The 19,791-nt window shown below is 39.3% G+C and overlaps 1 protein-coding gene across 4 annotated transcripts in view; it reads right to left on the bottom strand.

Annotated features, from left to right (window-relative positions):
- Positions 1 to 246: 246 nt before the first annotated feature.
- Positions 247 to 19,791, bottom strand: part of EPSTI1 (epithelial stromal interaction 1) — a 98,204-nt gene continuing 78,659 nt past the window's right edge. For 3 of the 4 annotated variants that reach the window (XM_023251861.2, XM_006927315.5, XM_011290734.4), the window contains 3 exons: positions 13,369 to 13,442; positions 7,105 to 7,204; positions 247 to 792 (listed from right to left, as the gene is read on the bottom strand). In XM_023251861.2, coding sequence (XP_023107629.1) covers positions 784 to 792; positions 7,105 to 7,204; positions 13,369 to 13,442 — 183 coding nt within the window. In that variant the 3' untranslated portion in view covers positions 247 to 783. Of the gene's footprint in view, positions 793 to 7,104; positions 7,205 to 7,354; positions 7,569 to 13,368; positions 13,443 to 19,791 lie in introns of all 4 variants that reach the window. The other variant, XR_006595028.1, reaches the window with a different exon arrangement.

Genomic DNA, 19,791 nt, shown 5'->3' with positions numbered 1-19,791 from the left:
CTGGGTGGCGCAGTCGGTTAAGCGTCCGACTTCAGCCAGGTCACGATCTCGCGGTCCGTGAGTTCAAGCCCCGCGTCAGGCTCTGGGCTGATGGCTCAGAGCCTGGAGCCTGTTTCCGATTCTGTGTCTCCCTCTCTCTCTGCCCCTCCCCCGTTCATGCTCTGTCTCTCTCTGTCCCAAAAATAAATAAACGTTGAAAAAAAAAATTAAAAAAAAAAATAAATTAAAAAAAAATAAAACAAACCATTTACACAGAAGTATTTCAAAATTTATTTAAAAGTGTGTTCAAAAGAATATAAAAGATTTTATTTTTTATCTTTTTCTCAAGTTTGTACCCTGGATTAAGTAGAGCTTAAAATCCAAAAAAAATGCCCAAGATTCCCCAAACCTGATCTGAGAATTACATAAGAGTTAGCTACTCAGAGAGATAAGCCTGTAGCACCCGTATAGCTCTTATACACCTGAAAGCAGCAAATGATCCCTCCTTTTTCATCTTACTAACATGGCTGTAATTATACTTCCAATAAGATGTGAAACTAATGAGAAAAACAGTGCAACATTTCACTGGAAGTAGAAATTAACTATGAGCTCAGCAATCAGCTCCTGCAAGCATGTGTAAATAATGACAGGGGAAAACGGGTCATTCCCACGTGTTCAGCTGAGTGAGTGGGCAGTCGAAGTCAAGGTGAAAACAGTAAGGATAAACAAAGCAGCATGAAGGAAAAGCATTGAGTGATGTTCTTCAAGGTCCGTTGACAAAGGACAGATGTAAGTAAATATTTCTCATACATCCTGGAAGCAAAAGAAAACAAAAATTAGTACAAGCAGCAAAACAAAATTCAAAACCTTTTAAAGTCCAATCTGAAGCTCCTTCAAAGAATACTCTTACTGTATTGAGTTTAATGCCTATTTTTTAATGATTTAATGTCCCAGTGACATGTTTTAATTTTCAAGTCCCATTGCATTGGATTCACAAAATAGTCTCTGTCAACAATGTAATGGCTTGTTGAATGACAGCTCATCAGCTGTGTTCTTAGAGATAGGCTAACATAGGTCACAAATAATAGTGTTCACAAATACTGTCACCCACCTCCATAGTTACAGCAAGGACAGGACAAGCACAGTGTGAAGCAGAACAATTTAAATGGAAATGTATGGAGTAGAATGGCGCCATATTATACAGCAGAAAGCTGACTTCTAAGGGGACCTTGAGTTAAGGAGATGGACTAAATGAGTTCCTTCTGCCCCCTACCATGTGCAAACGATCAAGAATTCTCCATCAGGCCTCCAGAATGCTGGGGCCAAGTTACACTTGGCATTCAAACTATTGTTGTTCTAACATTCTGGGAAACTAAAATCTCAGGTTGCCTCATAGGTCATGGCAAATGCTCAAATGCCCTTGAAGACATAGGATTTAGGGTTCCACAGCATTTCAAAGGGTCTCACCTACTGACATCAAAGAGAATTTGAAGTGATTCTTTCAACATCCTACCCTACGTACATCATGAAAAGTAGAGGGGTCAAGAAAACCAAAATTTTTTAAATATAACAGCAATTTTAAATTATCAAAGAAAAAAATACATATATATAAAGCAATATGAGAAGAATGTGACTTAAATGTTAAAGATTTAAAGATAAAGATCAATCTCATTTGTCTACCCAAAATATACTTATTAAAGGCCTGCTACTTAAGTGCTTATATGATGCTTCAAAAATCAAGTTTTTCTCTCTTTGGCTTTCATTATTGTTTTGTCATATTTTCTGCCTTCTTCCTTTTCTTCTTTTTGAACCTTTTACTGATTCCAGTATTTCCTCCAAGCCCTATCTGTGAGCTCCTCTCGATCATTCCCAGGGTAGCTCAGGTGTCAGCAACCAACTTCTAAATAAATGACAGTCTAAACACCTCTGTATACTAACGTTTTGTCCACTTATTTAAAAAATCTTCATATATGACTTCTTTCTTTTGTACGGTGTCCTTTGATGAACAGATGTTTCATTTTAATGCATATTTATCGTTAGTTTTTGGTTTATACCTGGGGTCTTACAAAATCTTCAATTTTGTAGTCTATTCTAAAATCTAAAAAGTCTTCATTTCTACTTATAAGCCTTAATCCACCTGGAATTAACTGGTTACAATGCCATGTGGGTTCTCAATTTGTCCCGCCAGCAATTTGTTACAGAGTTCATCTTCCCCCAATGATGTGCTCTGCCTTCTGTCATACATCAGAATTCCAGAAATGGCTGGGTCCACCTGGGCCAATTCCAGACCATATTAAATATTTAACTAAATCCCCGTACATATTTCTTTATCTTTAAGAGCGAATTGGCTATTCTTGGTTCTTTGCTTTGATTAGGATTTAATGAACTCTATAGATAATTTGAGAGCTCATTCCTATTTCTACCCATTAAACAAGGTATAACTTCTTCATTCATTTGTTCCTTAGGGTCTTTCTATAAAAAATTTATATATATTTTTAAAGGTTATGTGCATTTTTGGTTTTATCTTTTTATTAAATTTTTTGTTTATTCACAATGTATAAAAATGAAGTGAGTTTTTACATATTGATCCTGCATCTATCAACATTGTTGGCTCCTCGTTTATTCTAATAACTTAAATATCAATTCCTTCAGATTTTCTGAGTAAATGATTGTATCATCTATTAATTATAAATGTTTCTTTTCCTTTCAACCTTTATATATGATTTAAAGGAAATGCTTTTGATGTATTTTTATTATAGAATTTCGATCAGTTTATTAGCTAAAGAAATGTCCTTTCTCTTCCTCCTTTGTTAGCAATTTTTACCACAAATGAGTATTGATATTTATCAAGTTGTTTCTTTTTCCTGTATCTATTGAGATGATCATATGGTATTTTTCCTATAATTTATGAGATAAACCATCTCAGTTTTTTTGTTTTTTAATTTGTGATAAATCTGTCAAAATTTGTGATATTTTCAATCTGTTTATGAGTGAGCTTACATACATATATTTTTTTCTGTATAGTGTTTGTGTAATTTTGATTCAAGTTATATTCACTTGCTTAATCCTTTGAGAGAATATTTTCTCTTTTCTCATTTATCTGGAAAACTTTCTAGACATTTGAAATTATCTGTTCCTTCAACATTTCGTACAACTTTTCTGCAATATGTCTAGGTCTGGTTTTTATTTTATGAAAAGACAGTGACAAATTAATTTAGATAGTGTTTACATCATTTTGAATTCTCACCAACAGTGTGTGAATGAACCTTTATCCCCACAGCCTTGCCAACAGAGTATATTGCCAAACTTTTGTTCTTTTGCCAAAATAATAGATGGGAAATGGTATTTTGATTTAGTTCCTAATTCGAATTCCTTTTATTGTGATGAGTTCATTGAGTGCTTTAATTCCAAAGATTAAATTTCTTTATTCCTAGAAGTTCTATTTTGTTCTTTTTTGAAATCTTTTTGTTTGTCTTTGTCTCTTGTTTTCCCTTATTGTCTCAAATCCAAAATTTGGTCCATTGAATGTTTTATACATAGCTATTTTCAATTTGGTATCTAAGCATTTTGGTATATCAAATCATTTGGTCCTAAATCTTTGTTGTTTGGCCAACCTTCAATCACAGCCACCTGTTTCCTTGTGCCTGTGCTAAGTTCCAATTACTGTTTTATGCTTGGGATAGATCAGTGAGCAAAACAATCAAAGGACCCTGATTGACACAATACGGAACATGCATTATCACAGGGAGAGACTAAGAGTAAACAGTCAACAATACATATAAGCAAATAATATTAGAAAGATGTAAGAAACTGCAGAGTGCCAGAGAAAAGGAAGTGGAGGTTGGAAAACGTATGGCTAGAGCCAGGGATGAGGGCACAGGTGGCAGCATTAAATAAATGGCCAAGGAAACCTCAATGGGGTGGAATTCTACAAAATGCTTGGAGAATAAATCATATGGAGAAAGGTACAGAAGGAGCAGCCAGTGCAAAGGCCTTAAGGTGAAAGCATCCAGGTCCTTAAGTTTTCAAAGAGAAGCAAGAAAACTAGCATGGCTGCGAGGAATGAGAAAGAAGGGCAGTGGCAGGAGAGCACCAGTGGGGTAAAGTGGGGTCTAGATCAGGTAGCACCCCGTAGGTGACTATATGGACTTTGGCTTTCACTCCATTGGATTTAGAGAGTCATGGGAGCCACTGGGGGATTTTAAGCAGGAAAGTGACAGGATCTGGCTTCTGTTCCAAAGGGATCACTCTTATATTGAGAATAGGTTCTAAGTGGCTAAGTGTGGAAGCAATGAAACCATCTTGGAGACTTTTTCGAGAATCTAGATAAACATAATGGAGGTTAGAAGCAGGGTAATAGTGGTGGAAGTGGTGAGAAGCTACTGGATTGTATATATTTTGAAAGAAAAGAAAAAAAGATCTGTTGATGGATCAGTTATGAGATGTGAGATGGGTTGTACCATTATATAAACAGCAAAGAGTGCAGATGGAGCCTTTGGGTAGAGCGGATCAAAGGTTTCCTTAGTAGGACAATCACGTCCTACCAAGTTTTAGACATGTGAAGGTTGAAATGTCCATTAGACATACAAGTAGAGATGTTGTGTGGACAAATCGAGAATGCAAGTCTGGAGTCAAGGAAGAGGTAGAGGGTGGAATTAGAAATGTGAGAGTAATAAGGGGCGCCTGGGTGGCTCATTCAGCTAAGTGTCTGACTTCAGCCTAGGTCATAATCTCGCGGTTCTCGAGTTCAAGCCCTGGGTCAGGCTCTGTGCTGACAGCTCAGAGCCTGGAGCCTGCTTCAGATTCTGTGTCTCCTGCTCTCTCTGCTCCTCCCCTGCTCATGTGCTTGCTCTGTCTCTCTCAAAAATAAACATTAAAAAATTAAAAAAAAAGAAACATGGGAGTAATAAGCACAAAAATTGTATTTAACGTAATAATAACCAATAAGGCCACCAAGGTATTAAGTGAACATAAAGTTCAGAAGGCGGTCCAAGGTGGATCTCTGAGGTGCTCCAATGGTGAGAGGACAAGATGCAGGCGATTCAGCAAAGGAGAATGAAAAGGAGTAGCCACTGAGGTTGGTGGAAACTCAGGACAGACTAGTGCCCCAGAAGCCAAGTAAACAGTTTCAGAGAGGAGGGAATGACTCGCCATGACAAATGATGCTGGTACATCAAAAGACGAAGATTGAAAAATAACCACCGGACTTTGTAATGTGGACATTGTAAGTGACCATGACAAGAGCATTATGTTTGGATGGATAAGGTCTAAATTCTGATTTAAATAAGTGTAAGAGAAACGGGAACAAAGAAATTAGAAAAGCTGAAGGACAGATACCTCTTGGAGTTCTGCTTGAAAGAGGAACAAAGAAATAGAACAGTAGCAAGAGGGAGGGGGGTATCAATATAATTTGTATCTCTATTTTATGCTGATGGGAATTTTCTAGTTGAGATGAATATTTGATGATTCAGAAGAGAGGGGAGTGTCAGAGCAAAGTCCCTCAGTAGGTGGAGGAGTAAGAATCTGGTCTCCAAGGAAAAATAGGCATATAGGTAAGGATGTCTATAGGGAGGTGGAGTCGGGAGCCTGAAGAAACTCTCATCTTTGTCACAGCTTCCTTCAAGTAAGGGAAGAGCTGATAACCACTTTGGACTTGGTTCTGATGGTCCTACTAAGGAAACTTTAATAGCCTTCACTCCTATCATGAGAAAATGATGTTCCTTTCTTTTTACCCATGAAGAATCTAAGCAGAGATTCATAGCTCACTTCCATAAGGCCTACCAATGGTCGGTGGTGAACCAGATTCCCAAATTCTCATTCCCTTAACAGCAGTCCATGTGGTATTCATTTACTCTCTCCCATTATCCTCCCCTCAATCCCAGGTATTTTTCTAAGTAGTTTCTAAATTTTGAGAGTTGGTAGGTAGAGGAGAGAACGTGCAGAGAGTTCCCAAGTCCTGTCCAAAATCAAACTTCTAGTCGTGTTTCACGACATACAAATTCCACGAATTTGGATAACGTCTCAAACTCACTCACAATGCCCCATTTTCCACATGACTCCTACTCACATATTCTTACAAGGAAGTCAATAATTTGTAAATTGTAATTCATGATGGAAAGATACTGTGTTTTGATTATTTTCTTGTTCTTCCATCTTGTCCCTATTCTCAATGCCACAGTGATACACGTGGGCACGCGTTATGGAAAGACATGCCCAGTGTATACACTGAAGAGAACTGTTAGATCTATCCATCAATTTTAACTACTAAACGCCTTTCAAGAAAACATCCATAAGATTTCCAACAGATTGTCTTCTCAAAAATTATCTTTTGTCCATCAAATATTTATTAAAGGGTGATCTCTAGAGTTTCCGGGCCAGCAAGCACTTGTTTTGTTGTATTTTACCAGTTTAAAGATCTCTACCTGTTCCATTTCTTTTAGTAGGTACATATGTACTTGGCTTAAATTAAATTATAAAACCCACTATAGTTAGTTTTGATTCTGTACGCGTTGCAAACCCTGCAATCATACATTCAGAAGATCTGGTGTGGGTTCGATGATATATTGTGCACGCAAAACACACTAAACACATATTACAACACAGTTGCAATGTTTTCTTCACAGAAATCCAGAAAGACATTTCATTTTCAGAAAGTGCCTTTTGCTGTAGGGATTTTTAAAAATCATTTTGTAGTGAAAAATTAAATACTGGTTTCTTTGATGTGGTCGTTTCACCGAAAGACTATATTACTAGAGAATGCTTACTATTTTTATAACCGTATTGCACTTAAAGTCTTCTTGAAAAATTTTTTTTTCATTTGTTTTTGTTGTAGGGTCTGGGAAAGGGGTGATAAAAAAAAAATTCTTACAGTCCAGGCAATTACCCTGAGAGCAAAGGGCAGGTGTCATTTTTTATTGTGATTGGCCAGAGCTGAAACCTGGACTTTCTCCTTCTCTCTAGAAACTATTGTGGAATTTACAGTAATCACCCTGGCTGACTGCCCATCACACAGCTGAACAGCACAACAAAAAAATAATATCTTGGGAGAAGGCCCAACATATTTTTAAAATTCTCATTGTTTTTACTTTTCAAAGATTTTTTTGAAGAGACAAGAAAAAAACTCACCCAGCTGTTACCACTATTCATATTCCAATGGCCTCCAAAGTGCTCGAAGCCACCTGGTTGACTTTTGCCTTGGAGTCGGTCCAGGAAAGCATTATTTACCCTTTAAAACAATGAAAAATGTGTGTAAGCGGAAAGCGTGCTACAGGGCTGAGAGATTTTTGAGAACCTAAGGTGCTGTATGAACTGACCGTGGGGATTGCTTTCCCCTACCCCCACCGCTTAGAAGAAATCTACAGAAACTTCTTCTCACATTAACCGTATGACAATATGACAGGCTGTTAATAGCCATCGGCTGGAGCTGGTGCCAGATGTGGGCAGAGGGGGAACAGTTCTGAACTTCAGAGCTTCATTCCCTCATCTTCTACCAGTTCAACAAGAGCTTTGTTCCCGAGCAACTGTCTCCTCGCGGGCCATGCCAGGTGTGAGCTCCGGAGGCTGAAGGAAGGCGGAAGCTTCAGCAAGACCTAAAACGTGAAGGGGAACCCGAAGTAGCTCTGTGGCATTGCTGCTGCAACACAGATGTCCCTCCCGTATGCCCTGTATCCCACTGTCAGTCTCGCTAAAGTAAATCCTGTAAGTGAAGAGTAGAAGGAAAATGGGAAGAGAGTATAAGAAAGCGGAAACATCAGAAGAGGGAAACTCGACCTTTCAAAAGAAAGAATGGGCAGAGCTTTCCCTCGTGTTTGGTGATGCTTGCAGCAACTGATTTCAAAAATTAAATTTAACACATAGGAGTTGACACCTTAAGGAAAGGCAAGAAAATGATTATCATAAAGGTCAGAATACAACCGACGGTTGTATTCTACTTCTAGAGCTGGCTACTTAGAGGCTCCCCCTATAATTAATCCATGGACTTTCCTGTGTGTTACATATTACAACTTTTGAATTAAAAAATGTAAATTAGGGGCGCCTGGGTGGCTCAGTCAGTTAAGCATCCAGCTCTTGGTTTTGGCTAAGGTCATGATCTCATGATTCATGAATTCGGACCCCACATTGGGTTCTGTGCTGGCCGCATGGAGCCTGCTTGGGATTCTCCCTCCCTCTCTCTTCCCTCCCCCACTCATACTGTGTCTATCTCAAAATAAACAAACAAACTTAAAAAAAAAAGTAAATTAAAGGCAACACCATGCTCTCAGTTGCCCATGTATTGTTGAGTCAGGGACGTGGAAGCTGAAGAAACAATGCTGTAATAGGTACCCTATGATGTTAACTGATTCTTAAGGAATAGCATCATTAAGACCATAAGCTTCTTGGCAGAAACAGGTCTGGCGCACCTGGGCGGCTCAGTCAGTTGAGCACCCGACTTCAGCTCAGGTCAGGATCTCGCAGTTCGTAAGTTCAAGCCCCATATCCGGCTCACTGCTGTCAGCCTGTCAGTGCAGACCCAGCTTCAGATCCTCTGTCCCCTCTCTCTGCCCCTTCCCCACTTGTGCTCTCCCCAAAATAATAAAATATTTTAAAAGAAAAGAAACACAGTGCCTGATGCATAGCAGCAGATCAATATATGTTTATGGAAGGAAGGGTAGGCAGGCCCCATTCACAGCCTCCTTTTCAGTCATGAAGATTAACAGAAAGTAGTCATGGTAGGTGGCTATAAGTCAATCACTGGGGAATTTGGGAACCTTGAGGATAATGACTGCTGGGTGGCAAAGCCAGAGGCTGGGTTTGTTTCGTGCCTAGCTAAAATGTTCAGTGCTAGCTAAAATGCCAACTGCACGTTGACCCAGAATGCTCTCTCTGGCTTACTGGGTTGCTATTTTCTCAACAACTTCAAGACCTATCAGGTGGTAGTCACATCTTAGCTGCTAGAAAGGTTTTTCTTTTTTCCTCACTCACCATAAAGTATACCCAAGTGCCATATTCTAGTCAGCCTGGTTCACTGAAGAGTATGACATTTATGTCCCCTTTTCTAGACTTCTCAGCATGCAGATTGAACAGTATGTTACTGAGCTAGAGACCTGAATATTAAGAGAAATCCGACCCTTCAAAGTAGATCTACCCCCTATGATCAGTAATTGTGCTACTGGGTATTCACCCAAAGAATACAAAAACACTAATTCAAAGGGAAACATGAACCCCTATGTTTATTGAAGTATTATCTACAATAGCCAAACTATGGAAGCAGCCCAAGTGTCCATTGATAGATGAATGGACATACATACACACACAAGGGAATATTATTCAGCCATCAAAAAGAATGAAATCTTGCCATTTGCAACAACACGGATGGAGGTAGAGTTATAGTGCCAAGAGAAATAAATCAGAGAAAGACAAATACCATGTGATTTCACTCGTATGTGGAATTTAAGAAACAAAACAAGCAAAGGGAAAAAGAGAGACCGAGAGAGAGAGAGAGAGAGAGAGAGAGAGGAAAACCAAGGAACAAGCTCTTAACTATCATGAATAAACATGGTTACCACAGGAGAGGTGGGTGGGCTATGGATAAAATAGATGATAGAGATTAAAGAGTACACTTATCATGATGAAAAAGAAAAGAGAGAGAGAGAAAACTGATCCTCATCCTCCTTAACCACACAACCAAGGGTATTCTGGATTGCCCATGTGCCTGGACTGTTTTCACCTAGTATTTTTGTCAGCAAAGATGGGCTTTCCTTCCACATCCCCCATCCACCCCACATCCAAACCACTAGAAGTTTTGTTGACTCTACCCGCTAAACACATCCTGAATTCACCCATTTCTTTCCATGGCCATCATTCTAGTCCAAATCATTATCCTCTCAGGCCTTGCTTTTGCTTCCATTCCCACCCTCTATAATTTGGTCTCCACACAACCACCTGACTAAATTATAAAAGAGATCATGCCTTCCTTTTGCTTAAAACCCTCCTGTGATTTCCCATTAGTCTTAGAATAAAATCACTGGCTTCCAAAACCTTGTACTTCCTGGCTCCCGCCAACCTCATTTCACCATATTCTCTTCCTCACCATCTACAATCCAATCACTAAAGACTCAAACTCCAAAGTCACTCCCACTTTAGGGCCTTTGCATTTTCTCCCATACCAGATAACAGGGGACATCTAAGTGTATACTTTGGAGCCCAATCTCTGTGTGATGGTCTCTTGTCCTTTCATGTTACCTCTTCATGGAGGAACTATGATCTCCAATCTCTCCCTTAATCTCACCCCGGATGTGTTCCTCACGGTACATATCATTGTCTGAAATACCACTGCTATCAACTTGTTGACTTCTATTTCTCATCTCCAGATTGTAATTTCCATGCAGTCAGGGATGATCTCTGCTATTTTACGCCTGTTCCCAGTGCCTAGAACAAAGCCTTCACACAGTGTGCCTTGATACGTAAAAGGTGAATAAATGAATCATGCAGGTGCGTGGTCCCCACATCTGTCTGCTTCTGTGACTGCAGTTGCATCATAAAACCCCCAAAGGTGGTGAGTACAGGCTGAAGAACAGCCCATCGTCCACTGCTCTCAGTTTGCTCACACACTGGGAGGACTGATGGCTTGTCATGTATGCAAGTGGTATGATTCACTTCTGAGCACCAGTTACTAAGAGGACATCACTTACTAAAGAGATTGAATTCTCAATAGGAATCAAGAAAAACAAACAAAAGAAAAAGTACCTGTTTATATAGTTTTGTTTACTAGCGTTAGAAAGTGCATGCCCTTTACTGCAGTACTCTGGATTTTCTTCTAAGGGTTAATATCAACAAAAACTGGGGCACCTGGGTGGTTCAGTCGGTTGAGCACCTGACTTCGGCTCAGGTCATGATCTCACGGTTCGTGAGTTCGAGCCCTGCGTCAGGCTCTGTGCTGCCAGCTCAGGACCTGGAGCCTGCTTTGAATTCTGTCTCTCCCTCTCTCTCTCTGCTCCTCCCCTGCTCACACTCTCTCTCTCAAAAGTGAATAAAGATTTAAAAAATATATATATATATATATATATGGATAAAAACTACTTAAGGATGGTTCAAGTTTCAATAAATTGATTCAATTCACTCCAGTTTGCAGCTCATGGCCCAGATCCTTTCAAGTCCTTGACCCTCTTTTCTTTCTGAGGTTTCAACTTTCTTCTCTTACTCAAAAAGTTATGATGGGTCAGGTTCAGGTGCAGCCAAGCTCAGTCAGTATTGGATACACTGAAAAACTTGTGAGGAATACCATAAACTTTCTCTTATAAAACTCACCTCTAAACAGTAGAAAGCACATTGTCTTTTTGACTCCAATAAAATTATGTCCCTGGAGAAAATCTGACTTATGTCACACACACACACACACACACACACACACACACACACACACACACACAGAGTTGGTGTTGCTGCCCTCAGCAGAAATGGTCACAGCATTTTATTCGTTATAAGAATACCAAATGAGTATTTTCATATACTATGGGAAAGCTCACTATAAACTCTAAAGCCCAATACAAACACACACTGTCTTCAAAAACTGATTGAGAACATAAAATATGTGTGTAAAACCTTGATCAGTTATCTCAAAAGTGGTTACTGAGTTTATTGCCCAGAGAGATTTCCTATTAAATTTGTATCTATATTTAACTAGAATCCATAAAAAGAGAAAATATAGAAAATAAATAGTCCCCCCCCCAATATTTAGGTATGCAGCAGTATGGAAATACACTTAAAGAATGAGGGCCAAGTTTCCTATAACAAGAAAGTAATCCTTTCCACCTCTGATCAAATAACTTGCATTTTTATCGGAGGCCCATTGAAGATGAATTTCTTAGCAACAGGGCCTATTAATGTGACATATCACACTATCTTTAAGATGTTTAAAGCTTTACAATCCAATCAGTCCTCAGAGATAAAGAGAAATAAGGGGGGGGGGGGAGAAATAAAGAGAAATAACTGGCTACCACTAACAACCGGTGTTAAAGAAATACACTATTTAGCTTTTTTAAATTTTTTAATGTTTATTTATTTATTATTGAGAGACAGAGAGAAACAGAGCATAAGCATGGGAGGGGCACAGAAAGGAGGAGACCCAGAATCCAAAGCAGGCTCCAGGCTCTGAGCTGTCAGCACAGAGCCCGACACAGGGCTCAAGCTCACAAACCGTGAGATCATGACCTGGGCCGAAGTCGGATGCTTAACCGACTGAGCCACCCAGGCTCCCCTATTTAGTTTTTTTAATAGAAAGAATTTTAAACAGAAAATGAGAAAAACCAATAAGAGACTAAGCTAGTTTATAACCTACTTTATTAAAATAAAAACAAAAGCAAAGGTAGCAGTAACCGTTACCCCTTACCTAACAAAATAGCCTAACCAGTGTCTCAGAGTTTTGATGTTTTCTTTTAATTGGAAAAAAAACATATAAATTCACATTTGACATTTTAAAACTATTTTGACTGGATTATGGAAGCACAATAATAATCCAGTCAAAAGAATATGAGTACCCATCCATAGTTCACAGCGCCAGCAGAATCGGGAGCTTCCGTGAACACTTTTTAAAGTCTCAATTACAAAATGAAAGCACCACAATTTAAAACCACACATTAATTAGCAACAGTGGGAAGGTTAAACCTGTAAGTGAAAGCACTCGGGTTTAGAAAAAGAATTTGCTCCTTCAGATCACGAGAGCCTCTACATTAAATACTTCTGAGATCTTCAACCACACTGCAATAAACTAGGATAACCCAAGTGCCCCCAGCAGAATCCTAGAATAAGGATAGATATGACAGGTATCTATCATATCAGTATACCAATGTGAGTCAGTATACCAGGCCAATATCAGTATGATATTTTACTGGGTGTTAGGAATAAGACAGAGAATACTTGAAATTTGCTTAGTGGTTCTATTTTAAGTTATTTTCCCCAATATGTTAGTCAATATAAGATAGTTCTTGTCTGAGCTTTCGTATGAGTATCTCACCATCTGGATGAGTCTAAAATGGTCTACAAACAGTAAAGGATCATCTCAAAGTATTAAAATGCTTTGTTCCCTGGGAGGCAAATTAAGTATAACCCAAATAAATAGCTTGAGAGCATGATTCTGTTTTCTAGTGTGAATTTATGCCACCTATCCAGAAAAACTGGATTGTGTGTGTGTGTGTGTGTGTGTGTGTGTGTGTGTGTGTGCGCGCGCGCGCACATGCGTGTAACAGTGGGCATCCTCATATACATATAATACCCCAATAATATAAAGATTAAAAAGGTAATACAGGTTCTAAAACACATTCAATATAACTATAGTGATGTCTTAAAACAACTGCAGAAACTTTATAAGTAATTGTTTTAACCAAAGATGCTAATTTTATTAGCCATTTATACCTCTTGTGTTCAGCCTGGTGGGTTCTGGTTCTCTCTTCCTCCTGTTGCTGCCGGTTAAATTCCAGTAATTCACTCTAAGAACAATAAAAGTTTTAAAATATGGCTTTCGAGTAACATGGTTGTACAGAAGATACCCAGATCAATTACATATTTAACCTTAGCTGGTATAATATTTCATTTTTGAAACTTTTACTTAAGTACCATTCCCATGTGAATTTTCTTACATAAGTAGGTAGCAAAAATGATTGTGCCTCAGTCAAACAAGAGCTCTGTGAGTGTAAAATCGTAAGATTAAAAAGCCAGTGTGCATGCTCAAGATATTAGACTAATGGGTACAACATACACAGAGGAAAATGCAATGTGAGTCAAACTCACCTGTGTCTTACAAAGAAAAATCAAATTAGTTCTTGAAGAAATGCCACACAGTACTATTTCCGGGTATTTCTCTAGCATTTCTTTCCCCCAAAATTTATAGTAACTTGCAAATAAATGTTGGACTCAATTTTGTAGTACAATTCCACTGGTAAAACATCCTTCATCCTGGAAAATAACCAACTTACCGATTATTGACTCGTTACTTCTAATACCAGCAGAACTCAGGACTCCCTGGAGGGGTACTTTGCTTCAGGTAGGAGATCATGTTACTACAACTACATCTCTGCTTCTGACATTCCAATTATTCTCTTAGAAGAGGCAACTTCCAAACTTTGCTACTCTGTTTCTGATATTAAACCAAAGAACTAGGTGCCAGGATTTCTGCTTCCTTGAGGCAGACTGATTTTTAACCTCTTCTCAAAAACAGAAAAAGGCAAAGGGAAGAGAGTTATCAGGACCGTGTCATAAATTAATGCCTGAGTCAGAGAATTTTCTGGTAGAGAAAATACTGACACGTCTTGATAAAAACATACCAACACATGTATTTTTAACCCTAAAACTTCCTTAATTAAAGTATAAAGTAAATCCAAAGTCCAGACTGACATTTTGTATTTTTTTTAACTTTATTCAAAGGCCTTCTGACATGCTATAGTCCTCAAAATAAAGACACTGGTTTTATATACTGTGATATTCCACATATATTACTTGTCAATCCATAAAGCACACTATTTAATTCTAATTCCTATCTAGCACCATCAACAAGGGAAAAAGAGTTTTCTAAATAACTGAATAATATTCACTTAACTATTCTACAGGCATTTATGCAAGCCTTGTGCTAGAGACTCACTTTTCTACAATGGCATGAAGTCATTTATTTCATTTTATTTTTTGTCACCATAATACACGTACCTAGTTTTAAAAGTCTACCAAGCAACGTGCTAGTTATTAATACTACCAAGGCTTATACAAAAATAAAAGGAGTCACATGGGTGGCTCAGTCAGATAAGCGACCCACTAATTTTGACTCAGGTCATGATCTCACAGTTCTTGAGTTCAAGCCCCGCATTGGGTGCTGCACTGGCAGCCCAGAGCCTGCTTAGGATTCTCTCTCTCCCCTGCTGTCTCTGCCACTCCCCCACACACCTTGTCTCTGTCTCTCTTAAAATAAATAAATAAACTAAAAAAAAAAAAAAAAAAGAAGAAGCTCCTGTCCTCCCCATCAACCACAGAATCACTTTCTTTCTTCCTTCCTTCCTTCCTTTCTTTCTTTCTTAACATTTATTTATTTTTGAGAGACAGAGTGAGGCAGAGTGCGAGTGCAGGAGGGGGGTGGCGCACAGAATCCGAAGCAGGCTCCAGGCTCTGAGCTGTCAGCACAGAGTCCGATGTGGGGGCTCAAACCCACAGACCACGAGACTGTGATCTGAGCCGGAGTCAGACGCTAAACCAACTGAGCCACCCCGGCGCCCCTCCCACAGAATCACTTTCAATTCCTGTGTGTCGTTTCACCTCTCAATTGCCTCCTTCTTAATAGCATGCAAAGTCTTCTATGTCTTAACTTTTAAAAAACATATTACCGGGGCGCCTGGGTGGCGCAGTCGGTTAAGCGTCCGACTTCAGCCAGGTCGCGATCTCGCGGTCTGTGAGTTCGAGCCCCGCGTCAGGCTCTGGGCTGATGGCTCTGAGCCTGGAGCCTGTTTCCGATTCTGTGTCTCCCTCTCTCTCTGCCCCTCCCCCATTCATGCTCTGTCTCTCTCTGTCCCAAAAATAAATAAACGTTGAAAAAAAAAATTAAAAAAAAAAACATATTATCTTTTGACTTCCTGCTATGGGAGAAGATTTATGTCTCTGTTACTACCCCCATCCCAGTCCCAACTTCCCCTCCCAAGTACATCACCTTCCTCAGCCCTCATCTTTACCACGTTTTCCAACATTCACTGTGGCAAGGGAGGGGCTCCTGGGGTCCTACAGGTCCTCATTTAGACTTCCACTTTATCATCATCTTTTCAACCCCAGCTCTGGACGCACCAGGTGCCTCCAATTCCCGAATGGCACTGGGACTGCTTCAACTGGCACCTCACGACATCTTGCAAATGAGTTTTGGCTTTTTCTGCTCTACTTTTCAGCTCCCGAAATTCTGCCGATTTCTTTTCTTTGCTGCAATCGCTGGCCTGTTTTTTTGTTTTTGTTTTTTGTTTTTTGTTTTTGCTCTTCCTGGCTTATGGCTTTAATTTTTTTTTTCCTTTATCATCTTTTCGATGGGATTTGGGGAGAGGGGGACTGGAGGTAAGCAAATGAAAAGTTTTTCAAGGAACAATGCTTAACCAGGACTTAACATTTTCAAACAAAAATGTTACCAGAATTCTGGTATTTGTTCCTTACAGTAATTCCCAAAGGTAGGCAGAAAAATAAGGTATCATCTGATGAGTGAATGAATTGAGTGCAGATTATGCTCGTTTTGCAGATGAGGGAACAAGATCAGAAACTCCGTTTAACTTATCAAGAGCTAAATGGCTCATTAGTAGCAAAATAAAGACTAAAGTTTAGGCTTCTTTTGTATCTAGTGTCTCTTGCGAGATGCATCCAAAACAGGCAGTTAAGATTAAGGATAACTCGTCACTAGTTCATCACACTCAAGTATAAACGCCACATCCAGAAATATAGCACCCACTGACACTCAAAAGTTCTAACGGAGCATATCCAGCCTAAATCAAAATCCCTCTTGCCAAAGGATGCCAACTCTTCTCACATGCATTTCTCCAGCAAGCAACTTCTGATATCCAGCCCATCCTAAGTTTAATAACATGAATTCTGAACAAATTAAATTCTCATCAGCTCGAAACCTGAGACAAAAACTATACAAGGCATATATTCTGAGTCTATGTGAATACTATTATGCATTGCTTTAAAATATTTTTTCAGCCTTGGCAAAATGATTCTGAAATTCATCTGGAAAAAAGCTAATAGGCAATCATACCATGAAAAACAGAAAAGAAAGGAGAGAGATCAGCTTCGCCAGATATGAAAACATATCATGAAACTGCGGCAATTAAAACAATCTGACTGAGGCCAGAAACCCGTGGAAATGTAGTTTACCATAAAGTTGTATGCTAAATGCACGCAGGAGAGCCAATTCAACGAATGACAAGGAACTAGCCAACTGTTGTGAGAAAAATTAAAACTAGATTTTTAAAATATCAAAATAAATTCTATAGAGGTCTAACAGTTGAACTTAGGAGATGGAGCCACAGGAGTCTTTAAAGGAGGCAGAGGTAAATTTATTTATAAATGTGGAACAAGGCAGTTTCTGAAATCATCAAGGAAAATTATTGATAAATGTGGTTGCATAAACACTTCAAAGCTGCCACTGGGAAAAATTCCATAAACAAAATTAGAAAACAAACAAAAAATTTTTATAACCCATATAGGCTAATTCAATTATTCTTTCATTCACTCAACAACACCTGAATGCTTATCATGAGCCAGGTGTGGATCTATGTGATGGGGATACAATAATGAACAAGACAGATGAGATCCATGATTAAGAGTCTCTACTCTAGAAAAAGAGAAACCCACAAACAAGTGGGAAATATATCCAGTTGTAATCCTATGCAGAGGATTAAACACACTGAGGTGAGACTCAGTTACAATTTTAGATCAAGGCTCAAGAAAGGTCTGAGGAGGTTGATAAGACTTCATCTAAACTAATGAGAAAAAACAAAAACAGAAACAAAAAACAACCAAACAGAAAAAGAACCAAAGGATGGGAAGAGAATATTCACAAATAAAGTACAGATTGCTTATAAATTCAAAATGGTCCTCATCTTCACACACAATCCAAGAAATATCGGAACAAGGAGAGAAAACTTTTCTATCATACTGGCAAAAACTAGAAAAGATTGACAGGGAATCAAGTACACTCAAGCACTTTGGTGGTACATCTAAATTAGTGAAAACCAATTTACTTTTTGAAGGACAATTTAGCAACAACAATCAACATGGAAAACATGCACATCCTTTGCAGAACTGTTCAAAGATATACGTACAGGGATAGTCACAGTTGTATTACTGAAACAGTAAAAGTTCAAGAGAAAGTCTCTGCCCATTAATAAGGAACTGGACCAGAAAGTTAAACCATCTACATAATGGAATACTATGCAGGAGATACAAAGAATAAGGTAGATGGGAGAGAAGGAGAGGTGCCTATGGAGGGATCTCTAAGATACATTAAGTAATAAAAGGTTTAGAGAACAAACTGATGGTTGCCGGAGCAGAGGGGTTTGGGGTTGGGCAAAATGGGTGAAGGCTCCCGGTTATGGAATGAACAAGTCATGGGAATAAAAAGTACAACATAAAAATACAGTCGATATATTTTTAAATTTTTTTAATGTTTATTTATTATTGAGAGACAGAGAGAGACAGAGCATGAGCAGGGGAGGGGCAGATAGAGAGAGGGAGACACAGAATCCAAAGCAGGCTCCGGGCTCCGAGTTGTCAGCACAGAGCCCGACGCGGGGCTTGAACTCACACGCCGCGAGATCATGACCTGAGCTGAAGTCGGACGCTTAACCAACTGAGACACCCAGGCGCCCCCAGTCAATGATATTTTAATAGTGATGTACTGGGACAGAGGGTAGCCACACTTGTAATGTATAACGTACAACATTATAAACTTATCAATTTACTAAGTTGTGCACCTAAAACTAATGTAACATTGTGTGTCAAGTACTCAAAAAAAATTTTTTATGGGACAAATAAATAAAATAAATAGAAAAAAAGGTAGGTTCAGAGCACTTTTCTTGGGACTGTTCCGCGTAAATAGAAAAGATATACATATATCATTTCAACTTTTATCTATAGATGTGTATCATATTTAAAACAATTTTAGAAAAAAAAAAACATACACCAAAATGTTAACTGTGATTATCGCTGGGGAGAGAAGCGTGGAGTGCATGGGCAGGGTAGGAAGCTTTAACATCGTATATAATTTTTGCTTTCTGACTTTTAATCCATGTGCATATATTACTTTCTCATACCAACCACAGAGGTTTATCTGTGTGGGAGACCATTTCCGGTTCTGTAGGTTTCCCTCTATTTAAAAATCCTAATGAGGGCCACCTGAGCAGTTCAGTCAGTTGAGTCCAACTTTGGCTCAGGTCATGATCTCGTGGTTTGTGGGTTCGAGCCCCACATCGGGCTGTGCACTCCTTGGCATTCTCTCTCTTCTCTCTCTCTCTCTCTCTCTCTCTCTCTCTCTCTCTCTCTCTCTGCCCTTCCCGCAGCTCTCTCCCTAAAAATAAATAAACGAACTTTAAAAAGAATCCTCATCAATTCGTACAGTTTTTAATACATGAAGGTGCAAAAAAGGAAAAACACTACATTACGCAGCCAAGAACTGCCAGGCAGGAAGAAAAGGGGATGGGAAGAGAGTGATGTGCATTATCCTATGACAGAGCAAGGCCAGGGAGAGGAGAAAACCCAGAGCAGGCGGGAAACCAGGGCAGAGCTGATGAGGCATCACCATGCAAGAACATTGCTCCAGATGGCAGCGGGGAGGCTCTGGCGTCACCGCACTCAGGGTTATTATTCTATATCTAGCAAAGCGTATTTACTAGGAAGAGGCTGGTTCTCCTTTGGTACCACGAAGGATAATTTCGACTAATTCATTTGTTCTGCTGAATTGACAGCCACTGCAGATGCATCTGCATGCCTTATAAACACATCCTTGGTTCATTTACTGGCTTCTCATACAGAAGTGCAATATCTAGTTGGACAGATACAAATAAGTGGTTCTTGTTCCAAGGGCTGAGCTTTGGACGTTAAGGAAATCAAAATTCTTTAAGCAGGAGGAATGTGACACACGGCATCTGAGACGCTGTCAAGTCCTGTCCCGCTCCACACCGATTTGCTAAGCAGCGAGCATTTTCCAGACACCCGGATTCATGCTGAAGGTACAGATGCAAACAGACACAGCTCCACCCTGAAGGACGCCAAAGTGCAGTGAGGGAGACAGACCCAGAAGCAACGATGAGACAGAGCCCAAAGAAA

Source organism: Felis catus, chromosome A1, assembly GCF_018350175.1.
Source record: "Felis catus isolate Fca126 chromosome A1, F.catus_Fca126_mat1.0, whole genome shotgun sequence".
In the NCBI taxonomy this organism is placed as follows: Eukaryota; Metazoa; Chordata; class Mammalia; order Carnivora; family Felidae; genus Felis; species Felis catus.
The sequence above is the reverse complement of the archived record's forward strand: the minus strand, read 5'-3'. Positions and strand labels throughout refer to the sequence as shown.